Source organism: Jaculus jaculus, chromosome 14, assembly GCF_020740685.1.
Source record: "Jaculus jaculus isolate mJacJac1 chromosome 14, mJacJac1.mat.Y.cur, whole genome shotgun sequence".
Taxonomy (NCBI): Eukaryota; Metazoa; Chordata; class Mammalia; order Rodentia; family Dipodidae; genus Jaculus; species Jaculus jaculus.
This window is the reverse complement of record NC_059115.1, coordinates 80,679,741-80,705,584: the sequence shown is the minus strand read 5'-3', so window position 1 is coordinate 80,705,584 and position 25,844 is coordinate 80,679,741. Positions and strand designations below refer to the sequence as shown.

The 25,844-nt window shown below is 40.6% G+C and overlaps 1 protein-coding gene across 12 annotated transcripts in view; it reads left to right on the top strand.

The window, feature by feature from the left end:
• Positions 1-25,844, top strand: part of Atg10 (autophagy related 10) — a 276,423-nt gene that overhangs the window by 188,682 nt on the left and 61,897 nt on the right. For all 12 annotated transcript variants that reach the window (XM_045134450.1, XM_045134443.1, XM_045134442.1 and 9 more), the window contains one exon: positions 6,095-6,192. In XM_045134450.1, the coding sequence (XP_044990385.1) occupies positions 6,095-6,192 (98 nt within the window). The remainder of the gene's footprint in view (positions 1-6,094; positions 6,193-25,844) is intronic.

Here is a 25,844-nt window from a genome sequence, read left to right as displayed (position 1 = left end):
ACAATAGCAGACAGTGGCATTTGTGTTTCAGTTAGTTCTCCTTCTTTGTAGCAGATACTTATTAAATTAGAGTTACTCCTTTGCTGAAACTTTACATTTCAAAAGTTAACATCGTGCTCAGGAAGAAAATGTTGGAGTACCTGGGTGTCGTGGCACACACCTTCAGTCCTAGAACTCAGAAGGCTGAGGTGGGGGTCACCATTGTTTTAAATCCAGTGAGTTCCAGGTCAGCCTGGGCTACAGTGAGATGCTGCCTCAAAGAAAAAAAAAACTTGAAAATATGGGAGGAAATTTTCATATTGTTGGATGGAGCACACTTTACATATACCACCAAACACTTTGAAAATAATAGACTAAGAGAAAAGTTACAGAAGAGCCATGAAGTATATGTAGCTGAAAAGAAATTCACAGCAAAAAGGAAATTAGTAGTTTTCTAGAGTTAATGGGATCATAACAAAAGAAATATTGTTAATAAGTTTTGAATTTTCTTTATCAAGTGCTAAAAAGATTTTCAATTGGTTGGGATGTTCTAAAACTCTGAGAGTATTGCTGAATCACAAACTTAAAATGAATGGATTGTATGTCCAAGAGGTGTGTCTTAATAAAAATGTCTTCTAGTGTCTGGCAAATGCTCACCTGTGCCACTCACTCTCGTCTTTCCACTGGTTGACTCCTCCGTCTCCCTGGCACTTTCTTCCCTTTCTTTGGCAGGTGTCACCATAGCTGATACCATCTAGTGTTTGCCTGCTCACAAAGCCACTTTCTCAGCTCGCTCGGCCTTTCCTTCTTGCTGTGTGTCACCTCGTAACTTGCTGTATGTATATATACATCTGAGTCACTATGTTCATTATTTACTGTCACTTTCTCTTACCTCCCCAGCTAGAATGGAACCTCCACAAAAAGACTTTTTCTGGCCAGTGTATCACCAAGTCTTAGAACAAAGCTTGGCATATAGTAAGTGCCAAATAATATAAATATCTATTTCTAAAATTAACTTCTTATCTCATTAACCCAAGAAGAATCTTGAAGGGTGAGATACTAGTTCTTCTGTCTTGAATTAAAGTTATTTTTCACTTTGACTTAGTAATTCCATTCTAGAAAATTTATCAAAAGAAAATAATTGAAAAGAAGAAAAATTGTGATAGCTTCTTTTGTTACAATATTGTGTTAGGTACTGTTTCAAAGCCAGTAATATTTTAAATGGCCAACGGCCAGTATACTGAGTTAAATAAGGAAATCACAATGTGTCATCTGAGTTCAGCATTACCCAGCCAAGCACGATTGTAAGGATAACTTGTAACCAGTGTGAGAGATGTTTACAGTTAATACGAAAACTATAGAAACTTTGATTTACATTGTCAGTTTGGCCAGTTTGATTGAGCACTTCCAGGGTGCAGACCCTGCCCAGGTTGGGGCACCAATAGGAACAAAAGCAACAGATCTGCACTCACAGAGTTTCGTATTTGGGGAGGCAGGAAATGAGCCGTGTGCCAGCAAGGTAACTCCAGAGATCATGTCTGACAGAAATCCAGTAGGACCGAAGATGCATTGGTTCCCATGGGTGTGTAGTGAGGTGGAGTCCCCCCTCCATCAAGGGCTAATTCCCAGGGAAGAATGACCATGGTGCAGACCCTTCAGCAAAGGCCAAAATACCTAAATGTTTGGATTTTACAGTGGGGGAGGTTCAACAAAGAATTCATATTAGATGAGACCAACAATGGCTATTGTTGGAGACATGAGTTTCAATCCCAGGTGGCATGAATGGAAAAGAGTCCACAGACTGTAGAAAAACTTAGAACAGAACCACAGACCACAGTTTTCCCTATGAAATACAAGACTGAGAAAGAGAAGGATGAAGGATGACTACTAGATTTCTGGTTTTGCAGTACTGTGAAGGGAATAAAGAAAACAATTGGTGATAAACAGGTGTGGGCTGTTTATGTGCTGGGAATTGAACCCAGGGCCTTGTCCATGCTAAGTCTGCTCCACCATTGAGCTGCACCCATATTGTAATTTTTTTGGAATCAAGTTAAAATCAAGGAGCCTAGAGAGCTCTTATTTGTACTCTTTTTATTAAATAATACAAAGTTTAAATACTAATGTGGTATTGTCTTTTAAAAGGATGAAACCAGGGCTGAAGAGATGGCTTAGCAGTTAAGCACTTGCCTGTGAAGCCTAAGGACCTCAGTTCGAGGCTCAATTCCCCAGGACCCATGTACGCCAGATGCACAAGGTGGCGCATGCATCTGGAGTTTGCTTGCAGTGTCTGGAGGCCCTGGCCTGCCCATTCTCTATGTGCCTCTTTCTCTCTGTCTGTCTGTCACTCTAAATAAATAAATAAAAATAAACAAAAAACTTTTAAAGGCTGAAACCATAGAAATTCTTAATCATTTTGACAATGCATTTTGAAACCTTATTTTTTGTGTACGCGTGTGGGATGGAGTACAGGCGTGGATAGCGTGTGTGCAGGCTGTTTGTTATTCCTCTCCTTTCTGAGACAAGGTCTCCCTTGTTTTGCCACTGCACAGGCCGGTACACTTGACCTGCACGCTTCCCAACTGTCCTCGTGTGGCCTCCATTGCCGTGTTGTGTCGGGATGACAGACCCGACACCACTGTGCATCAGGCTTTCCTTAGGTGCCGGGTCTTCAAGTCAGGGTCAGCAGGCTTGGCCACCTCCCCACCTCTCGATTTTTTTATTTTTTTAGTATAAATAAAGGGCACTTCGTTTTTGTTCTGAAGTTTTTAACCTGCATATGTGTAGTATGCATGCATCCATGTGTGTGGTCATATGTTTGGGCACGCATGTGAGGGCACATGTGCTTGTACCTCATACACACAGAGGCCTGAGGTCAACATCAGATGTCTTCAGCTATTTTCTTTTTTTGAGACAGGGTGGTGGTCTGGATGTAAGTGCCCCTAGCCTCAGGTGTTTAGTCTTCTCGCTCAGTCCCCAGCAGGCAAAGCCCTGCTGGAGGAGGTATGACAGGTGCAGGGGGACCTTGAATCCAACCCTGCTTGAGAGCTCCCTGGCTGTGTGCTCTCTGCTGTGCAGCACGATGCAGTGAGCAGCTTCCTCCAGCGCCATGAAGCTCCCCTTGAAACTGTAAGTGAGGCTCTGCCTCCCCAGCGTGGGATCGCTGGCGTTCACTGTGACACCCAGCTCTCACGAGGGAGCCAAGAATCTGGCCCTGAACGCAGGTCCATATGCTTTCGTGGCTAGAGCTTTACCATGAGAAATCTCCCCAGACCCTAAGCTTATTTTTAAACCCTGTAATTATTGTTCTTGGCTGAACAGAATAGTTTTTAATTTCTGCATTCTAAGTTCATTTTTTCCCCTAGATTTGACATTGAACATTTAAGGCATCTGCTCTCAATTCTAATATCAAATTTGATGAAAATCCTATACCATTAGTTATAAGTCTGTCCACATTGTTGCTAAGCTGTTTACTACTACATTTCACATTGATATTCTCAACAGAACATGCATGCTTTTGACAGTGGTAGCATTCAAGCTATGCATTCCATGCTTAGATTGTTGCATGAAATATTTTTAGGACTAAAATTAAACTTATTATAATTATCAGATATTAAGCCCAGCATTCTTCCTTAGATCTGCAAAGGTTTCTCCATTGTAGAGGAAGTAATGGTAAGAAAGGAATTTTTGTTCAATGATCATTTTAAGTGCACGTTTATGAAATATTTGTATTGTCTCTGCCTCAGAGGTAGCATGGAACCACAGGAAGAGCACTGGGCTGAGTCCTGAAGCCTGGATTCGGGTGTCAGCCCAGCTGTGACTGGCTGCACTGTTTAGAGAGTTGTGTGACCCAAGGTGTCGTCTGCTTACTTACAACTTAGTTGTCACACCACCTCCGGCATTTTGTTGTCCTACTGCTTCACTTCTAATTTCACTAGGCAAAAATTACTCCAAAAGCATTCTATCTTTCATAATTTGAGTATCTGACACTGAAGTACTTCAGATCTTATTTGTGTCTTCAGAATCTCAGTCTCTCTCCCTCTCCCTCTCTCTCTCTCTCTCTCTCTCTCTCTCTCTCTCTCTCTCTCTCTCTCTCTCTCCACACGCACACACGTTTTGAAGAGGTGTAGAACTAATCTGAAGAGCAGAGTTTGGCCCTGCTCTGTAAATGTGTTCAGAAAACAATATAACACAGATATTGAAGGCAGCTTGTTTTTAACTTGTAGCTAAACATGACATTCAAATGTTAATTGGATGAATAAATCTTGTTCATTTTACAGATATGGAAATGTCAATGGAATAAAACTATTTATCACAAGATAATGGTCTCCTGCCGCCAGATAAATGCCAAGATGAAGATACTTATTGAAAATGTATCAAAATATTCCATTGCTATTTATTAAAAATAAAGGTTGAGGAAAAGTTCAACTTTTCAGGTCAAACATGAGAAATACCTTGTTTGTGCTATTAGTATATTACTGTATCAAAGAGAGTGTACATGGTATAGAAACACAGGAATGTTCTAAGAACAGTTTAGATCTTTTTATAAAAGATTTTATTTATTTATTAGAGACACAGAGGGAGAGAGAGAGAGTGGGTGTACCAGGGCCTCTAGCCACTGCAAATGTACTCTAGATGCATGAGCCACCATATGCATCTGGCTTACATGGGACCTGGAGAATTGAACTGGGATTCTTTGGCTTTGCAGGCAAACACCTTAACCACTGAGCCATCTCTCCAGCCCCAGTTTAGACCTTTTAGCCTTGGAGATGACTGCATAGTGGATTGGGGGTCGAGAGACATGCCCATTAACAGTGCTGTCATTGTGTGCCTGAGAGACCCGGATGGGTTCACTCCTGTACGCCTCACAAGAACACAGTTGAGACAAAGAAAATTACCCTGATGAAGGAGTAGAATTTAAAGGCAAAATCACTTTCAGTCATCCATAGAATAATTGCCAACCCCAGATTTAAACAGCCCAGAGTCCAAACCTACGGTCTCCCCCTTACCTACATCTCTTCTTATATTCTACGTTCTGTGAGTCTGAACACTGCACTGATTTTTTTTATTTCATTTTTTGGTTTGTTGAGGTAGGTCTCACTGCAGCCCCAGGTTGACCTTGACCTAGATTTCACTCTGTAGTCTCAGGCTGTCATCAAACTCATACTCAATGAAATACATTGAGTGATTAATAAATATAGAAAGATCATTGAAATTGGCTAAACAAATAAAAGTATTAATGTTCACTAATGGATTTACTAATCTCTTCATTCTGGCCCCTTTTTATGCCCCCAACAACCCTCTTTTCCTACCCACTGTAGACAAGACACTGCATGTCAGTGTCTCCTTCGGGTTTTTTTGTTTGTTTGTTTGTTTGTTTTTGAGTTAGGGTCTCACTGTAGCCCAAGATGACCTGGAATTCACTTTGTAGTCTCAGGGTAGCCTCGAACTCATGGTGATCCTCCTACCTCTACCTCCTGAGTGCTGGGATTAAAGGCGTGTGCCACCAGACCTGGCTAATGTCTCCCAATTCTGTCTGAGAACTCCAGGTTTCCTCTGACAACAACCTCTTCCTACCTAGTATTTTCAGTTATTCCCATACTTGACATAGTTTCCCTAATAGATGCTAGACCACTTACTAGAAGAAATTGTTTTCTTACTTTCTTCTGAAACCAGTAGGAAGACTTGGGCTCCACTGGTAATGCACAGAGCGAAAGAACGAGAGCGTGGTCTTGTCGGTAGTGACCAGAGGGAGTATTGGGTCTTCATGTAAGTATCCTAGTAACCTGTGAGAGCCCACTGCCTGGTCATTTGCCTATACCTGCTTCTTTCAGTTCTCTCAAAAACACATTTGACGTTTCGTATCTTGTAAAAGTCTTGGAGGCAATTACTGGACAGATATTTCAGTGGCAATATGGATACAAAGGGAAAAAGCATGGATTTTGAAACTTCCCTCAGGAAGAAACTGCTAATCTGTGCGGCACTTTGGACAGTTGAGTAGTATGCACAGTGGTGATTCTTGAAGAGGTTGTGGTGCTCCTCCAGCCCTTTCAGACCAACAGAAACCACCACCGTGTCACGTGGCTCACTAACGCACTCTCACCATCTACTTTAACAGACGGGAGACCGTTAGCCCTGAAGGACGTATGGGAAGGAGTTCACGAGTGCTACAGGGCACGGCTGTTACAGGGGCCATGGGACACTATCACCCAGCAGGTGAGAATATCGTCATTTGGTCATGTGCAGTTCTTATCTCTGCCTGCCTTTTCAGTTAGTTACCATCTGTTCCTTTCCCTCTCTCACCCCTCTACATTCTTAGACATTTCATTTTAAAAACAGTTTCTTTAAAAACATCTTCTCAGACCAAGGCTTGGTTTACTTTCCTAATTATAAGCTTTCATAACATCCTATAATTTTCCTTCATAGGGCTTATTATAGTTTTGAACTATATATTTGGATGATTTCTTTAAAAAATTAATGTCTGTGTTTTTCTTTATCTTATTAGATCCCTTATGGGAAGACCATGTTTGTTTTCTGTTTCACTATTCACTATATACCAGGTTCCAGCGCAACACTTATCATAAGTGGTCCCTAAGGAACCATAGAAACAAGGTTGGCACATATATGAAGAAATAGGTGCTTTAGCTGTGGTGCCCGTGATTCGTTGTACTCATCAGGGCATCTGTTTAAAAACTATGAACTTGACCCTGGCATAATTGCACCCACCTTTAATCCCATCACTCGGGAAGCAGAGGTAGGAGGATCACCATAAGTTCAAGGCCACCCTGAGATAGATAGTGAATCCCAGATCAGCCTGGGCCAGAGTAAGACCCTACCTTGGAAAACCAAAAAAAAAGGGGAGGGGGCTGGAGAGATGGCTTAGCAGTTAAATGCTTGCCGGTGAAGCCTAAGGACCCTGGTTCAAGGTCCCCAGGACCCATGTTAGCTAGATGCACAAGGGGGTGCACACGTCTGGAGTTCGTTTGCAGTGGCTGGAGGCCCTGGTGCGCCCATTCTTTTTCTCTGCCTCTCTCTCTCTCTCTGTGTCACTCTCAAATAAATAAATAGAACAAAGATTATATAAAAAAAAGAACTTGTGATTAGTAATAATTTTGCAGTAGAGGTATGAAAAACATGAAAAATAGATCTGCCAAAGGAGAGCTAAAAAGATTTGCAAATGTAAAGAAAACATAAATAAAAAATATATATATATAAATATAAAATAAATATATATATATAAATATAAAATAAATATTAAAACATAAATTAAAAAACGTAAAGAAAACAGAAATCTGTCAATTATATGGCATGATTATTGCTTTGCTAAAATCAGTAGTTATTTTATAGATTTAAAAATATTCCTTACCCTATAAATCACATGACCTTAACATCATTTTTACTTATATCAAAAAACTTGGAGCCAGGCATGGTGGCACACACCTTTAATCCTAGCACTCGGGAGCAGAGGTAGGAGGATTGCTATGAGTTCAAGGCCACCCTGAGATGACAGAGTTAATTCCAGGTCATCTTGGACCAGAGTGAGACCCTACCTCGAAATACCAAAAAAAAAAAAAAACCAACTTGGGCTGGAGAGATGACTTAGCAGTTAAGGCATTTGTCTGCAAAGTCTAATGACCTAGGTTTGAGTCTCCACTACCCATATAAAAGCTAGATGTACAAAGTGGCACATGCATCTGGAGTTCATTTGCAGTGGCTAGATGTCCTGGTGTACCCATTCTCTCCCTCCCTCCCTCCCTCTCTCTCTCTCTCTCTCTCTCCTTGCTGTCTTTCTCTGCTTGCAAGTAAATAAATAAATGAAAATAAAGAAGCTCAATTTCTCCAAGCTTTTTCTTAGCTTACTGAAAGCTTCCTTTAAAAATGACTTTGTCAGCCATTGGAATGTTTATGCTCACTTACACTGATCATAATGACAGTAGTCCACCTCCCAGTCACATCAATATCCTTAGCATCTCATAGTAATTCTTTGACACTGACTGCCAGGGACAATTTTCTAGATTTTTGATTGAAGATAAAACTAACTTTCAGTATTATTCACACTGCCCAATAAATTGATCTTTTCCTTCTCACTGCTGCTCTCCGGACCCAGCCTGGGGACCGACCCTGGAGCAGTCACCAGCTGCTCATGGCTGTGCCGCTCCCCACCGGTCACTCTTAACCACTGGTGCTTTCCTCGCCCTGGCTTAGCCTGTAGCCCTCCTGCAAGGGCTTATGAGGCTGCCACTCCCCACACTTGCTCTTTTTTATTTATTTTTATTTATTCATTAGACAGACAGACAGAGAGAGAATGGGTGCACTGGGGCCTCCAGCCACTGCAAACAAACTCCAAACACATATGCTACCTTGTGCATCTATCTGGTTTACGTGGGTCCTGGGGAATCAAACCTGAGTCCTTTGGCTTTGCAGGCAAACGTCTTAACCACTTAGCTATCCCTCCAGCCCCCACTTGCTCTTTTAAGTCCATCTTTTTTAATTTTGGTTTTTTGAGGTAGGGTCTCACTCTAGCTGAAGTTAAGTTCATCTTCTACTCCTCCATGCTATACGCCTCCTGCCAAACATGGCTGCTGAATTTATTTGTTTCCATCTAATGCAGTTCTTGGAAATCTTTCTGGATTTAATACATCTCTTTGTTCCATCCCCATGTTTCCTGTTTCTTTCATTTGCTCCTTTCTCTCAAACCACCTCAGGTCCCTCGGAAGTCCAAGTTGTATTTGTGGTTACTATGAAGAAAGGTAGTAGAATATAAACGCAATATAGCCCTAAAGATTTTCAGCAAGGACATCTTATTTTGTGCAAACTGTTTTGCATTAACTTTTCAATATTTGAAGGTGAAGGCTAAGACTTTCAACTTCCAGTATTGTGTCTGTGACCACAAACTATCCAAAAATGCATACTGTGGAGTTGAAGCCACAGGACACAGAAAACTTTTGGTTGTAAGAGCCAAGAAAGAGGACAAAAGATAGTAGAAGAGCGAATCCAAAATCTACACGCATGTAGCTTGGTGCTCTGATCAGCTCCTCCTCAGTTTTTCCATTACACACCTGCGCCCTCTCCTTTTACCCCTCTTCTCTGACGAACAGCCCCATTGTTATGCTAATGCAAACCTATAGTACAACTCCTGATGCTTTAAGTAATTTTATGTTTTGATTCCACATGTCTGTTCTGACATATGACTGAGGAACAAGGTTTGGAATTCAGCTATATTTTCTTAATCTCCTAATCTGATGTTACCAATAAATTTATATCCATTGATGGAACTTTCTGAGTTGTTTAACCAAATGATCAAGTTTGTATACTGTTTTTGAAAAACTGACTAATATTAAATTTGTAGACAACTGTATGGATCTTCTTTTTCCTATTTATCATAGTACTAACATAGTTCAGATCAAATTCCACAAAATAAACACTATTTCTAACATTATGCCTGAGTTTCAGGTAATAGAGATTTTGATATAATCCAAGTACAATCCAACTATAAAATTTAGGTGGTCTTTTGAAATTTTTTTTAGTAGTATTTGGTCTGTGGACAGGTCAGATCACTTCTCCTATTTAAACTTCTACTTAAAAACAAAGCAAAACCTTATTTAAGCTTTAGAGTTGCTTAACACAGTGCCTGTTCAAGCATCCAAGACCGAGCAATGGAAACTCACTGTAGTCGTTTCACCATTTGGCATTTGAGAGTCACAGAGTCATTGTGTCTTCTAAAGATCTTGATTTTTAAGCCAGGTTGACTAGTAAGTTAGTGTTTTTGCTTTCTTTCTTTGCTTGAGATCTTTGGAAAAATTGTTGAATTATTTTTCAAGACCTTATATGGGGGAAAAATGTGTCCACACTGGGCTGGAGGGTAGGGTACAGCCTTAGGGGAGGATAAGCTGATAGAATATTGATGGCCCAAATAGTAGACATCATTTTACAGAATTATACTAAAGAATCATTAGCTTGCAGACTGAACATGATAATAATACCCTGTGCTCCAGAGTGGCTTAAAAACAAAAGCAGACTTTGCATAATATGAAATGCATCTCACTTCATTTCCAGGCCTGATTGTGCTCATATAGCTGGTTGCTCTTCATCTTTAGTAATCACACTTCCGTTCCCTCAGCATTTGTCTTGATGATAAGGGCCTGTTCCTGTCAGACATGAACCCTCTCTTTTGAAGACAAGCCACTCATGAATCTCATACATTTGATTATGCTGATTACTCACCTGCCTTTGTCCAACCTTATGGACTACTGTTATATCAATGCTGCAACCTAATAAAGAAGTTAACAGGGGCCCAGCTTGTAGCAATTAGTACAGTGAGTGTATCAGAAATGATCGATGAATATATGGCCTCTGTGTTTTAAGCAAGAATTCCTGTGATCTTGGCATGTATAAAGTCATAAAATCATATACACACACACACACACACACACATATATATATATGCTTACAAAGTCATAAGACTGATATATATTATGTAGATAATTATATATGTGTGTGTGTATATACTTAATAAAATTTCTGTGATCTTAGTATGGTATAAAGTCACAAGATTAATGTATGCAATTTTCAGGCTGGAGATTTGGCTCTGCCTTTAAAAAAAATATTTTATTTTAGAGAGAGAGAATTGGTGTGCCAGGGCCTCAGCCACTGCAATCCAACTTCAGATGCTTGCACCACCTAGTGGGCATGTACAGCCTTGCACTTGCCTTATCAGCCTTTGTGTGTCTGGCTTTGTGTGTGGGATCTAGAGAGTAGAACATGGGTCCTTAGGCTTTGCAGGCAAGTGCCTTAACCGCTAAGCCACCTCTCTAGTCCAGCTCTACTTTTAAAAGCACTTGCTTGCAAAGCCTGCTGGCCATGGTTCAGTTCCACTGAAAAGCCAAACAGCCAGATGCAAACCCTGGTGTGCTCATTCTCATTCTCTCTGTCCTACTCTCTCTTTCTCCCCTATTTCCTTCTTGCTCTTAGATTAACAAATAAAAATAAACACAAACACATATGCCTTCAATTTTGTTTAAAGGTGTTTTATGTGTGGGGTTGTGTAGTGATCAGATAAGTAAATTTGTCTATCTTTTTAAAGACTTGTTTTAGAAAATTTTAAACATACAAAAGTAGAGATGATGGTAGAATTCATTTATATGTATATATATATGATTTGTATATATATATATATATATATATATATATATATATATATATAGTTATTTATTTAGTACTGTAGCTTGAACCGAGGGCTTCCAGGTGCTAATTACATGTTCTGCAACTGCTATATACTCAGTTCCAAGCTTATCTAGTCTAGACATTTTTTGAAGCAAATCCTAGACATCATCTTTCTCATCCATAAATATTTAAATATGTATCTTTAAAAGTTATTTATAGCAAATGAAAACAACACAGGGGTTTTCCAGCAGGTGGATGTTTAAGCAGACTGTGGTATACCCTTAGCATGGAATGTTATTCAGCAATCAAAAGGAACCAACTGTTGATATACTCAATACCTCCATGAGTCACTAGACAGCTCTACTGAATCAAAAAGACAATTCCAAAGAGTGCGTAGTGCAGGATTGCATTTCTGTAACACTTGGAAATGACAAATTCCTAGACTGTCCAATAGTTTGGTGGTTGTCAGGTATGAGGGAGGTGCTATGGGTGTAGCTGTAACAGGTCACGTGCAAACCATGTGGGCACACACTACCTTTACTTTTACTGGATTAGAATCACTATCTGTGATGCTATGTCCTTACCTGTATGTTTGACAATCTGGTAGTTATAACTTGAGTTTGATCAAATTGTGGTTTAACTTATGTCTGTTTTCTCTGTGTGGGGCCATGTGTGCTGTATGCATGTGTGTGTGTGCAGATACATGTGTCACATGCATACATGGTTGGAGGCCCAGGAAGGGCAGGAGGTGATCTTTTCTATCAGTCTTCTCCCTTATTTTCCTGAGACAGCCTCACTGAGCCAGGAGCTCACTGCATTTTGGTGAGAGTACCTGACCGGGAGCCTGGCCACCCACTTATCTCCCCACATCAGCTTTCCCGTCACAGGCATGTGGGGCCATGCCTGGCTTTCTCCATGGGAGCTGGGGATCAAACTCAGATCCTCATGCTTGTTTAGCAAGCACTTTTACCCAGAGTCCTCTCCCCACAAATCCCAGATTCTCCCTTCTCGACCTCAGCACTAGGTTACAGGTGCAAGCCGGCCGACCCGCCTTTCATGTGGGTGCTGGAGCCCGGACGCAGGCCCCACACTTGCACGGCAAGCGTTGTACCTGCCGTGCCCCTCCCCCCCCCCAGTTTCTAATCTCAATCATACAGTTCAGGCACTAGAAATACTATACGTAAAAGGAGGTAAGATGCAGTTTGAATTTCATGTATAACTTTCCCATTTGCTCTTAGAAACAAAACAAGGGCTGGAAGAGAAGCTAATTTTCAAACAGTCATTACCCAAGAGGGGTGTGTGTTCATGCACCTATGAATGTGCACACACATGTATACTATATGACACAACAAAATTGATTCCCTGTGGTTTGGAATCTGAGACATTACCCAAGAGGCGTGTGTGTTCATGTACCCTTGAATGCGCACACACGTGTTTACTGTATGATACAACACAATCGATTCCCCGTGGGTTGGAATCTGAGACTAGACAGGCATGAGCCTTAAAGAAAAGTCCCTCCATCACATGGGCATGTGTAAGCAAAGTGGCAGCAAGACTTGTGTGGACAGGTGAGGACCAGAGATAGCCACGTGAGGTCTCTGCAGTCCTGGCACGTGGCAGAGAAGAGTGGGACACAGTAGGGTCAACTTATTCACTAGATGAGGTGCTGACTCCAGTGAGAAACTTGTCTCTGGAAAACAAAGTCCAGGGATGAGGAAATGGCTCAGCAGTTAAATGTTCTTGCTTGCAAAGCCTGGTAGCCTGAGTTCAGCTCCGCAGTACCCAGGAAAAGCCAGGTACACAACGTGGCACGTGCATTTGCACTTTGCCGTAATTGGCTCTGGTATGCTTTCACTCTCTCTTTTCTACAAGTAAATAAATAAAACTCTTAAAAATCAAGGCAGAGACTAATCAGGAAACACAATGACCTCTTGCCTCCACGTGCACGTATACACACATGCACACATATACTCCACATGCATGTAAACTCACATGCACACATACTCCCCGTACATGCACCTAACACACATGTACACATATGTCATGTATATGCACAAAGTACAATAAAATATAAATTTGGAGACCAAGAATCTTGAGGAACTTTTTATTAGATATGGACATATTTAGAATGTAAATGACACATGTTGGCACCATCCTTTACCTCTCTGCCCCTTTTATGAAGAAGCCTTCCTCCTTGGGGATGCTGTCAACTCCAAGGGGATTGTGGGTCATGCATTATGGAGAGGAGACAGGGTCTCTGTGCAAAATGTCCCAACTTGTGGCTCTAACAGTCTTTCCTCCCCCTCTTCTACAAAACTCCATGAGCCATTCTGGAAGAATTTTAAGTCTACTTCAGTGATGAGCACTTCAGAGCCTCTGGATCTCTGGTTTGGTAGGTGTTGAGTGTCCTTATCATCTCCATCACCCTTGTGCTGATAGCAGATTAACTAAGAAAGCAGCACTCTTGTTCATTTCCCCAATTCCTTTGTGGTTTCAGCTAGAGCCCAGGTGGAGTATACTGGGTCATTTATCTCCTCAGGTCCAGCTCCTGTCTGAAAAGAGAAGGCGATTCTCCACTGGAGAGTGAAGTCAGCACTGGTTAAATGGGATAACCATTATTAATTTAGAGAGAATTAAAAGTATGTAGACCCTCTTATAGTGTAAGGTTAGTGGGAGCTTGACAATGGAAAGCAGAATCATTATCTGAATATAATTCTGACTTGTTTCCCAGTTCCAGTTATGGTTTCCTTTCCACTGAGCAGATCTGTTAGCCAATCCAGGAGCAGTTGGTTACCCACAATGGCTATGTGCCACTATTGCACCGTTGTGAGCGTCACATCAAGTTGTTTGCTTCTGAGTCATTTGGACTTTGAGTTGCTTGGACAGATGTTGGCCACTTTCCCCCAGTAGCTCATGTAGCACCTTACAGCACTAGATGAGCTAATTGTCTGGGGACTGGCTGTCTTCCAGATTCCAACCAGGTCTCTCCATGGTCCATGCCAACAGCATATGGGGTCTTCAGAAGTAGGATTTGGTTTCCATGTTTGAGGAAGGTGACAGCAATTCAGTGAATAATGTTAAATGTTAGATGGGTAAGAGTAAGATGAAATTCATTCATTTTCCTCATTTAAGCACACCAAACATATACTGTGTATGATCTCCATTAAGTATTTGTAGAGTGGAATAGGATGAATTTGTGTACTATACATTTTCCATAGCTTAAGTTTATTATTTATTTATTTGAGAGAGAAAGAAGGAAGGAGAGAGAGAGAGGACATGACAACACCTCTAGCCACTGCAAATCAACTTGAGATACATGCACCACCTTGTACATCTGGCTTATATGGGTCTTGGGGAATTGAACCTGTGTCCTTAGGCTTTGCAGGCAAGCACCTTAACTCTAAGACTTCTCTCCAGCCCTACATTTTCCATATGTTAAATACCACTGGTTTCATTTTCAAATTTTGGCATGCTTGAAGCTTACAGACATATGATAATTTCCAGTGAGTTTCATTTTCCATAATTTTTCTCAAGGTAAGAATAATAAAAGCATGCATGCACTCAAAACGCAGCAACAAGGACACACAAAACTGTCAGGGCCTTTTGGTGAATGGGTTCCTTTTGACGCTCAGTGAGTGATATAGGAAGCGCTGGCTAGGGATTCTAAACCTGAAGCTGCCTGTGAGGCCTGGTGATTTATAATGATGGTTGATAACTGGTGACTTACGTGCTCTTCCTGCAGTAATAACCATAAGTGCTCAAGTGACGTGCCAGTGATCAGCTTTTTTCTGAACTCAGTCTCCCTGGGCACTTTGGGCATCTCTTTCACACATCATCCGATAACTGACTTTTAACTGTTCCTATTTTAAATAATACAAATCAATTAGAACACACAGCTGTTTAACAGAACTTCTCAGTGCTGGTTTAGGTCTCGGTGGGTATTTCCTGATGGCGCATAATGACATCAATTTAGTGCACCTGGTAGGATCTGCGTGAACTGGAAGTGGCTTAATTCGTAAATGACAAGAAAAACAAGTAGCTTTATGGATTGCTGCTGATACTTCAGTCCCTGACAGCTCCGGGCCAGCTTCTCTCATGGTGAAGTTTCATGTAAATAGGACACATGTAACATAATTGTTTTCTCTGCAATTGGCTGCTAATTTGTTGAAGCTGAGTTTGTAGATGTTAGTTCTTGGCATTAATAAATCATTTTAATAAGCATATTTGTGGCAGCTCAGTGATGTATCTATCTTGCAGAGTTGTACAGACCTATATTTTAATAGGTCTCAGTGATCTGCCACTTTGTTGTCTTAGGGGAGTAAAATATGTTGCAGTGGTATCCTCACTTTGATAATTTGGAGTAATAATCAAAATGCTATTTTTCTGTCTAACTCAACTAGTAATTGTTTTTAGAGTGTGTTCTGTGTGTGTGCTGTGGCTGTTACTATTTTTGAGTGCTAATGGCTGTGGGTATTGTACATCACTGAGGCGCTTCACTTTCCATACTTACTGCTTCGTCAGTTCAGAAATACCCATGTCATTCATCATGCACTGGATTTTTCTTATTTAAGGAAAGACCTGTGTTGTAATGAAGCCTTCATAGATTATTAATATTGCCTGTGCAATATTAATTAATGTTAAGATGCGGAGGAAACTCTCATTGTCTTTTACTTACTTTTCTTAATTTTTTAGCTCTCCTTACTGCAGCAGCTGTGCAGTCTTGTCATTTACTCATTCAATTATTTTTTGAATATTTGTTTATTTATTTGAGAGAGTGAGAGAAAGAATGAGGCAAAGAGAAAGAGAGAGAGAGAGAGAGAGAGAGTGCCAGGGCCTCCAGCCACTGAAAATGAACCACAGATGTATGCATCACTTTGTGCATCTGGCTTTACATGGGTAGTGGGGCATTGAACTCAGGTCCTTAGGCTTTGCAGGCAAGTGCCTTAACCATTGAGCCATCTGCTTAGCCCTGTTCATCCAGTTCTTATTTTCTGAAGCTTTTAGCCACTAACCACTAATTAAATTCTCAAATTAATCTAAATAGATTCATTATTTGACTTTTGTCTTATTAATTTCTAAGGTATTTTGTTGTAGTTCATTTTAATGAGGATTTAAAATCTATAGTTTAAGATTATAATTACTAAAATAACCAAGATTTGCTGCTGTATTTGAGTTTTACTTCTTTAAGTTGAAGTTTATTTCATTAGACAATACAAACAAGATACCAAGGCAGTATTCTTTGTTGCATGTGAATCTGGCTGAACACAATAATTCTTACAAAGTTACACTTTTTAAATTTTTTGTTTATTTTTATTTATTTATATGAGAGCAACAGAGAGTGAGAGAAAGAGGCAGAGAGAAAGAGAGAGAATGACCATGCCAGGGCTTCCAGCCACTGCGAATGAACTCCAGACGCGTGTGCCCCCTTGTGCATCTGACTAATGTAGGTCCTGGGGAATGGAGCCTTGAACCCCGATCCTTAGGTTTCACAGGCAAATGCTTAAATGCTAAGCCATGTCTCCAGCCCCAAGTGTTGGGCTTTTTAAAAAAATATTTTATTATTTATTAGAGAGAAAGACAGGAGAGGAGAGAAGTGGAGAGGAGAGGAGAGGAGAGGAGAGGAGAGGAGAGGAGAGGAGAGGAGAGGAGAGGAGAGGAGAGGAGAGGAGAGGAGAGGAGAGGAGGGGAGAGGAGAGGAGAGGAGAGAGAGAATGGGCGTGCCAGGGCCTCTAGCCACTGCAAACGAACTCCAGATACATGGGCCACCTTGTGCATCTGGCTTATGTGGGTCCTGGGGAATCGAACCTGGATCTTTTGGCTTTGCAGGCAAATGTCTTAACTGCTGAGCCATTATCTGACCCGAGTGTTAGGCTTTTTAATGTACCCATTAAGATTGGACTTTCAATTACCTTTCTAGATAATTCTATATACTTCTATCTCTTCATCCATTCTTTTTTAAAAAATATCTTATTTTTATTTATTTATTTGAGAGAGACAGAGAGAATTGGCACACCAGGGCCTCCAGCCACTGCAAATGTTCGAACTCCAGATGCATGTGTCACCTTGTGCATCTGGCTAACATGGGTTCTGGAGAATCGAGCCTCGAACCAGGGTCCTTAGGCTTCACAGGTAAGCGCTTAACCGCAAAGCCATTTCTCTAGCCCCAAAGTTACACTTTTTAAAAAGATATGTGTGTGAGTGCATGAGTGTGTTTGTGTGTGTCAGTGTGGGTGCATGTGTGTCACGCCGTGTGTAAGGCATTCAGAGGACATCTTTCCAGTTGCTCCTCACCACTACTCCTCATTTGAATCTCTCTCTGAATCTTGCTCTGCTGTTGTTCTGTGCTGTGCTGTGAAGCTGGATCTGTGTTCTGGGATTACAAAGGACATGGAGGATTTCCAGCTTTTTATGGGGGTCCTGGGATTGAACTTCTCTACTGAGTCCTGACTGATGAATGCTCTAGCCACTGAGCCATCTCCCCAAAGTCCCATTTTGACTCAGCACATGCCTTGAATTTGCACAAAGGCTTCATCTAAGGAATTTAATAGTATTTCATTGATCCTTGCAATTCTAATTCCTAAAAAAGAAGCAGCTTATACATATAAAAATAAAATACCTTTTAAATATTTAATAATTAATTTTAATATTATTCACCCTAGAATTTTTCATTTTAATAATTACCTACCATCAATTTTTAATTTTTAATAAACACCTTAGTTTCTAACCTTCAAGTCTGAGGAATATTTATATTCTCATTTTCAGTTTTTGACAAAGAAGTTAATGGTGTTAATGGTGGGTGGATGGTAAAGCAGTGACAAGAGGCAGGCAGAGAGGGTAAGAGTGTGGGGAGGCACAGGGCACGAGTAAGGAACACAGGCTTTGCTGGTGCATGTGCCTGGGTATATTCTTCCATAAGGGCTGTACACTTTCTAGGGAAGATGCCCCGTCTGATGGGCTGTATGTCTAGGGGAGATGCTACATCTGATGGGCTGTATGATTTCTAAGAACGATGCTATGTCTGATTTTTTTTTTTTTTTTTTTGAGGTAGGGTCTCACTCTAGTCCAGGCTGACCTGGAATTCACTATGTAGTCTCACAGTGGCCTCAAACTCATGGCAATCCATGTACTTCTGCCTCTCAAGTGCTGGGATTAAAGGCGTGCGCCACCACACCCAGCTCTGATTTTTTTTTTTTTTTTTTGAGTATGTGTAGCCCAGAGCCTCAAACTCTATGTGGATCCAGTACTGGTCTTAAACTCCGGATCCTCCTGTCCCTACCTCCCCAGGGCTGAAGTTACAAGAGTGTACCACTACACCTAGCTCATTTGGCTTTTATTTGTATTTTTTAGTTTTTCAAGGTAGGGTCACACTCTAGCCCAGACTGACCTGGAATTCACTATGCAGTTTCAGGGTGGCCTCAAACTCATGGCAATCCTTCCACCTCTTCCTCCAGAGTGCTGGGATTAAAGGCATGCACTACCACACCCGGCTTGACCTTATTTTCGATAGAATGGTTGTTGTCCACATATATTCTTCAAAAGATTTATTGAACATTTTTTCATTTCATTTCCTACCCCCTTCAGCCTCTCTTCATTATAGTCATATTCTGTGTGTGATATTCTTTTCTGTGTCAGCTGCTGAATTTATTCTATTAATATGAACATTCTACATATTATAGTTAAAACATTGGCCAATAAACAAAGATAACACCAAAGTGAATTAAGTATTTGGACAGGTCATTAGCACTATCTTATTGTATCCAAGTGTTCTTTCCATGTATTAATTCAAGCCTAATTTCTTTTGTCCAATCTAAATTTTAAAAATCTTTCAATACAAATGCATGTGTAACCACTCTAATAAGACAATGGAAACACATGCCATAGCCATCCCCTCTAATAAATGAGACCTAAGTGAAGGAAGGGGTGACATGACGGAAAAGCAAGACTAGGGGAAGTGGCTGAACTTTCTACAACAACAAATAAGATAGGAAAACAATTAAGTACATTGCAGAAATATGTGTTGGAAGAGACAATTTTTTTCATAAGTCAAAGTCTATGTAGATCATTTTTCAGCAACAAACCCTTTCCTTTATAAATGTCATAAGTACCATTATATGAAATGGGAAGAGGTGATGCTCAGCTATCTTATACAAAGCTTTGGAATGTGTGGAGATTTTCACTCTGTTCCTTTACGAATGTCATAAATACCATTCTTTGAGATGGGAAGAGGTGATGCTCACTTATCCTATAACAAAGCTGTGGGGTGTGTGGAGATTTTCACTCCGTTCCTTTACGAATGTCATAAATACCATTCTTTGAGATGGGAAGAGGTGATGCTCACCTATCCTATAGCAAAGCTGTGGGATGTGTGGAGATTTTCACTCCGTTCCTTTACGAATGTCATAAATACCATTCTTTGAGATGGGAAGAGGTGATGCTCAGCTATCCTATAACAAAGCTGCGGTGTGTGTGGAGATTTTTACTGTAAGGGCTCTTCATAGCAGCTTCATGTTCAAGTTTAGCCTAAAGAGATGTTTAAATATTTTGATATTGAATTTGAATGCTTTATACTAGGTGCATGTTATATAATTAATTATGTTACCTCTTCTAATTGATTCATTCTTTCTATTTTATTTACTTTAAGTGCCTTCAAAAGGTATTTGACTTCTCCTGTTTTTAATAACGCAAAATAGAAAGAAAGAGCAACAATATTTTTACTAGAAAACAAATAAATAAAAACATTTTAATAAAATATATAATACTATCAAGGAAAAAATAAAATTACTCAAAAGCCCGAGCATTCAAAGTTATCACCGTTAAGTTTTTATCACATAGCTTCCCAGAATTTATGTATGGGTCTGTTTGTGTGTTATACATAACTAGAAATGCGAGTGAATCATACTGTGTATCTGTTTTAAAAATACATCTCGGGGCTGGAGAGATGGCTTAGCGGTTAAGCGCTTGCCTGTGAAGCCTAAGGACCCCAGTTCAAGGCTCGGTTCCCCAGGTCCCACGTTAGCCAGATGCACAAGGGGGCGCATGTGTCTGGAGTTCATTTGCAGAGGCTGGAAGCCCTGGCGCGCCCATTCTCTCTCTCTCCCTCTATCTGTCTTTCTTTCTGTGTCTGTCGCTCTCAAATAAATAAATTTAAAAAAATTTTAAAAAATAAATAAATAAAAATACATATCGAACATCAAAATATTTTAAATACCTTTTGATGACTGCATAAATTTCTAAAATGACCTTATAATTGTGTAAACCAATTTCATATTGTGAATACTTTTTTTTTCAATTTCTTGCATTATAAAGCTAAGTGAATATCCTTGTAATGTATACAATTGTCACATTCTTTGGGGTAAATTCTCTGAATAGAATGATGAATGAATGAATTTGCTTTTGAAAAGTTTTGTGATGTCAGGCATGGTGGCACAAGCCTTTAATCCCAGCACTAAGGAGGCAGAGTAGGAGGATCACTGAGAGTTCGAGGCCACCCTGAGACTACATAGTGAATTCCAGGTCAGCCTGGGCCAGAGTGAGATCCTACCTTGGATAAAAGAATTTTGTGAGATATTCCCATGTCAGTCTTAGAAATTCTGTTCCCAGCAGCACATTAAAGCACCTGTGTCCCTTATTACTCACTAACACTGGTCTTAGTTGCTCTGAAGATGTCATAATCTGATGTCAGTTGGAATCTGGATTAGAGTTAAAAGTAGACAAGTTAACAGTGATGTGTTCATGGATAGTTGAAAGGTAGGGGTTTTGTTTTGTCATTACTGAGCATATACATTTTAAACCATGGGGACATTGATATGTTGTCAGCATTAAAGGGTCTGATTTTTATTCTTGCCATTCTCTGCTGTCCAGAGGCAGCTTTCAGGAGTAATTCCTGCATAGTTAGCAGTGAGTTGCATAAAGTCCATCATATTAGTGAAAACATCTGAGAAGAATTGCATGAACACCCTTAGGTCTTTTTTAAGCATTGAGCGGAGGGGCTTGGGTCATAATATTTTTGTGGGATTATTCATTATCTCCCTTGAATAATAAGACTGGTGTGGAATATATGATTGAGTGAAACTACATCAGCCAGGCTGTGCTAATAGAGGGTAGACTCCCTTCCAGGCAGAGCATTTGACGACCTTAAAATATCCATCTGGATCCTGAAGAGCAGCATCCAGTAGGTGGGGCCTGGAGTCGAATAGCTGTATTTAAGCCAGTCGTCCTGGCACTAAATGAACTTCTGTTATGAGCAGAACCAGGTCACCACCATGAAGACAAGTACCTTGTTGTCATAGGAAACCAAGTGCTTGCTTCTTCTAACAGCTGTATGGGGTTGGAAATAAATGTCACAGTATGTAGCCATTTTATAACTTGTTACAAGTAGAATTTACCTTGTCTAAAGATTATTCTCGGGCTGGAGAGATGATGGCTTAGCGGTTAAGCGCTTGCCTGTGAAGCCTAAGGACCCCAGTTCGAGGCTCGGTTCCCCAGGTCCCACGTTAGCCAGATGCACAAGGGGGGCGCACGCATCTGGAGTTCGTTTGCAGAGGCTGGAAGCACTGGTGCGCCCATTCTCTCTCTCTCCCTCTATCTGTCTTTCTCTCTGTGTCTGTCGCTCTCAAATAAATAAATAAATAAATAAATAAACTTTTTAAAAAGTTAAAAAAAAAAAGATTATTCTTGTTATAATAGCTAACACCTAGGGACCATTCCCAAATTCCAGAGATTCTTCTAAGTTCTGTGTACATACCATTTGATGGAATCTTTGAACATGTGGCTGATACCATTCTCACATAGAAAAAAGGGAACTGAGGCACAAAGACATTAAGTAATCTACTAAGGGCAGCATCTAAGAAAGTGAACCAGAGCTGAAAGTCAGTAAGCTGTATTTGGAAGCTCATGTCCTTACCTGTCATTTTGCTGTTTCCACAATGCTCACCTTGTTCTTAGGGTGGGAGCACATTAAAGTAGATATGATCCCTTTTATGGTCACAAACTTCCTTGAAAATCTGATGAAACCGTGGGAATATTTTCTGAGATACACAATATTATGCAGTCCTAATCATGAATTCTTTAAATGTCAAAGAGCATCCAAGTGCAGTGACCAGGACTCAATGTCCATTTTACTGGAGACAAGTGAAAAGGTAAGAACCAATTCTTATGCCCTCCCTTGGAGGGGACTCCAAGTTTGATTTAGATCCATCACATTCGATGCATTTGTGCAGAAGTGTTTGGAGGCTGCATTTTTTCAGAAACTCTGCCAATAAAGGGTCTCTGTGTGGCATCTGTAGAGGTTCCAGGGTCTGGTGACCAGCATGACAAGAGGATGGTGTATCCTTTGCTACTGAATCACAGGGACCCTGGTGTAACTGTGGAGATGACCACAGAAGTCAGGTTCCTGGCCAGTGTGATTCTATAAAAATTCCAGGCTGAGAAGAGGCTGAGAAGTGGGTACCATGGCATATAGTTCTGTGACTGATAGCATAACGTGTAGCTTGACCCAAGGAGTTTCTTCAACAGCTTAGAGTTTGACTTTGAAGTCAGAAAGACCTGAGTTCTTTTTTGTTAGTATTTTTATACCTTGTTTATTTATTTTAGAGAGATACAGATACAGAGAGGCACAGAGAGAATAGGCTGCCAGGGCCTCTAGCCACTGCAAACAAATTCCAGATGCATGTGTTACCTTGTGCCTCTGGCTTTCATGGGTTCTGGGGAGCTGAACCTGGGCCCTTAGACTTCACAAGCAAGCACCTTAACCACCAAGCTCTCACTCCAACCCAAGACTTGGGTTCTTAATTGAGTTCATTTACTTATTAGCAGGCAGAGTAATAACATGCGATTTGCCCTTTACCTTTCTCATCTGCAAAACAGAAAATTACTTCCATTTGAAAAATGTAAAAAGTACCCACTGGGGTCTCATAAGAATTGTGTGACATAATGCATGTTATATGCTTAGCAGTATGTGTTGAGTGTGGCTGATGCTGTAAATATGAGCTACCATCATTGTTAATCCACAGACACTATGAAAGGAAGAGCATTCACTGGGCATGATCATTTCACTGTGGCTGATTAGTAGAATCATTAAGCAATAAGGGCTGCCCTGCATCAGTACATTTCCAGGACCAGATTGGCAATGTATGAGAAGAAGGCTGACATTTGAGCACCTAGTACATTCACTGAGTCAACTATGAAGAGCTCTATGGTTCTCATTCAAGTGTGGACTTTTGATAATGAATTTTCTTGACATCAAAATTCCTTCCCTAAGAGAGGCCTTTAGCTTTATTGTTGGATGGGGTTAAGAATCCCAAATCACAGAACTTCCCAGTGCTGCTGCAGACATAATTAGCCATTCAGCAAGAGCCTGTCTCCACAGAGGTTCTCCTTCAGCTATGGTATTCGCACTTGTTATTGGACCCCTGGCTAACCTTATACCTTGCCAAGTGTGCCATTTCCATACAATATACTTTACCTGTCCTACATCTAGAATGAGAAATATAAATCTTGTGTCTGGGCCAGGCGTGGTGGCGCATGCCTTTAATCCCAGCACTTGGGAGGCAGAGGTATGTGGATTGCCATGAGCTCAAGGCCACCCTGAGACTACATAGTGGGTCCCAGGTAAGCCTGGACTAGAATGAGCCCCTACCTCAGAAAAACCAATATAGATATATGTTATGTCTGTTTTTTTAGACTTCTTGCTGCTGAAAGGAATTAAATTGAATGTGTAAGTAGCTTCCTCTGATCAATGTGCTCCTTTTCACCCAGGACTTTTTCCCATCTCCTCCACAGCCTTATTCAAATGCTTTTGACTAATCAAGATTGAAGAACCTAGAGCTCACCACTTTGGGTAGATTAATAAATCATTAAGCCCTAGGAAGGTACCTGTCTTCACCTTCCAGTGCAGCCCTGGATTAGGACATGTGCACACCCCACAAGTGTTTACGTGGGTTCTGGAGAGCCAAACTCAGTTATACATGTTTGCATAGCAAGTGCATTTGCCATGCAGCCATCTCCTCCCCTAGTCCCCATCCCAGCACCAAATGATTTTTTTTGGAGGGGAAAGGTTTCGAGGTAGTGTCTCACTCTAGCCAAGGCTGATCTAGAATTCACTATATAGTCTCAGGGTGGCCTCAAATTCATGGTGATCCTCCTACCTCTGCCTCCTGAGTGCTGGTATTAAAGACGTGCACTGCCACACCAGGCTCACCAAACTATTTTTTACAGAAGATTTACCATTTCATATTCCTTCCAGAAATGTTATAGTCACTCCAGTTCCTCCCCATACTTACCAATACTTTTGTTAAATAATAACAGGTGTGTGTGTGTCCCTTATCAGAACATATGGACCCTTATCAGTTATACAATTGTCAAATTTCTCCCAGTCAATAGATTGTCTTTCCACCTTGTTAATAGTATCCCTTTGTCATAAAAGTTTTTAACATTGATAAAGTCTAATTTATCTTTTTGTTTTGGTTTCTCTTACTTTAGAATCATATCTATAAAACTTATCTAACCTAAAAACGCAAAGGTTGAATTCTATGTGGCCTTCTAAGAGTTTTATGATTATAACTTTCAAATTGAGGCCTTTAATCTATTTATACCTATTTTATGTGTTTTCATGAAGTGATCTAAATTCATTCTTCTGCATATAGATTTCAAGGAGTCCCACAACTACTGTCATTCGCTTTCTACTTTAACTGTGTTGCTACATCGATTGTCTGGATGTACTTAACCACGACTAGACTCTCAATTCTATCTCACTGATGATGTGGCATTCTTGAGGCAGCATCACATTTTACATGCTGTTGTCTCCTCTTCCTTCTACTCGTTCCCTCCTCTTCCCCCACTTTTCCTACTCTCACTTCCTCCTTTTCTTTTTGTTAGGCACTGCCTCATATGGTCCAGGCCAGCCTATACCTTGCTATGTAGCTGAGCATAGCCTTTGACTCCTAAATCTCCTTCCTCTGCCTTTGAAGTGCTGGGATTATAGCCCTGTGTCACCATAACCAGCTATTTCTTTTATTTTGCTGTTTCTTAAATTGAGACATGATATCACTATATAGCCCTGGCTGGCCTAGGAACACACTGTGTTGACAAGGCCAGCCTCAGACTTGAGGCAGTCATCTTGCTTCTGCCTCCCAAGTGCTGATATTACAGGTGTGCCTGTCTTGATTACTGTGGCTTGGTAGTCATGTTTTGAAATTGAGAAGTATGAATCCACTGCCTTTGTTCTTTTAAAAAATTTATTTTGGGGCTGGAAAGATGGTTTAGCAGTTAAGACACTTGCCTGCAAAGCCAAAGGACCCAGGTTCGATTCCCCAGGACCCATGTAAGCCAGATGAACAAGGTAGTGCATGCGTCTGGAGATTGTTTGCAGTGGCTGGATTCCCTGCCACACCCATTCCTGCTCTCTCCCTCTCGACCTCTTTCTCTTTCTCAAATAAGTTGTAAAAAAAATTATTTTTGACGCATTGGGGTTCCTTATAATTCCATGTTCATCTTAGATAAGAATTGCACATTCAATTTGAGAAGTATTGCCATCTTACCAATATTGTCTTCCAATTCATGGACATGGAAAACCTTTTTATTCTTTTAATTTCTTTCAAATATGTTTTATAGATATCTAATTTCTGGTATCACATTTCTTTCACTAAATTTATTATTAGATATTTTAGTCTTTGAATGAATGGATTTTTTCCTCAGTTAGTTTTCAA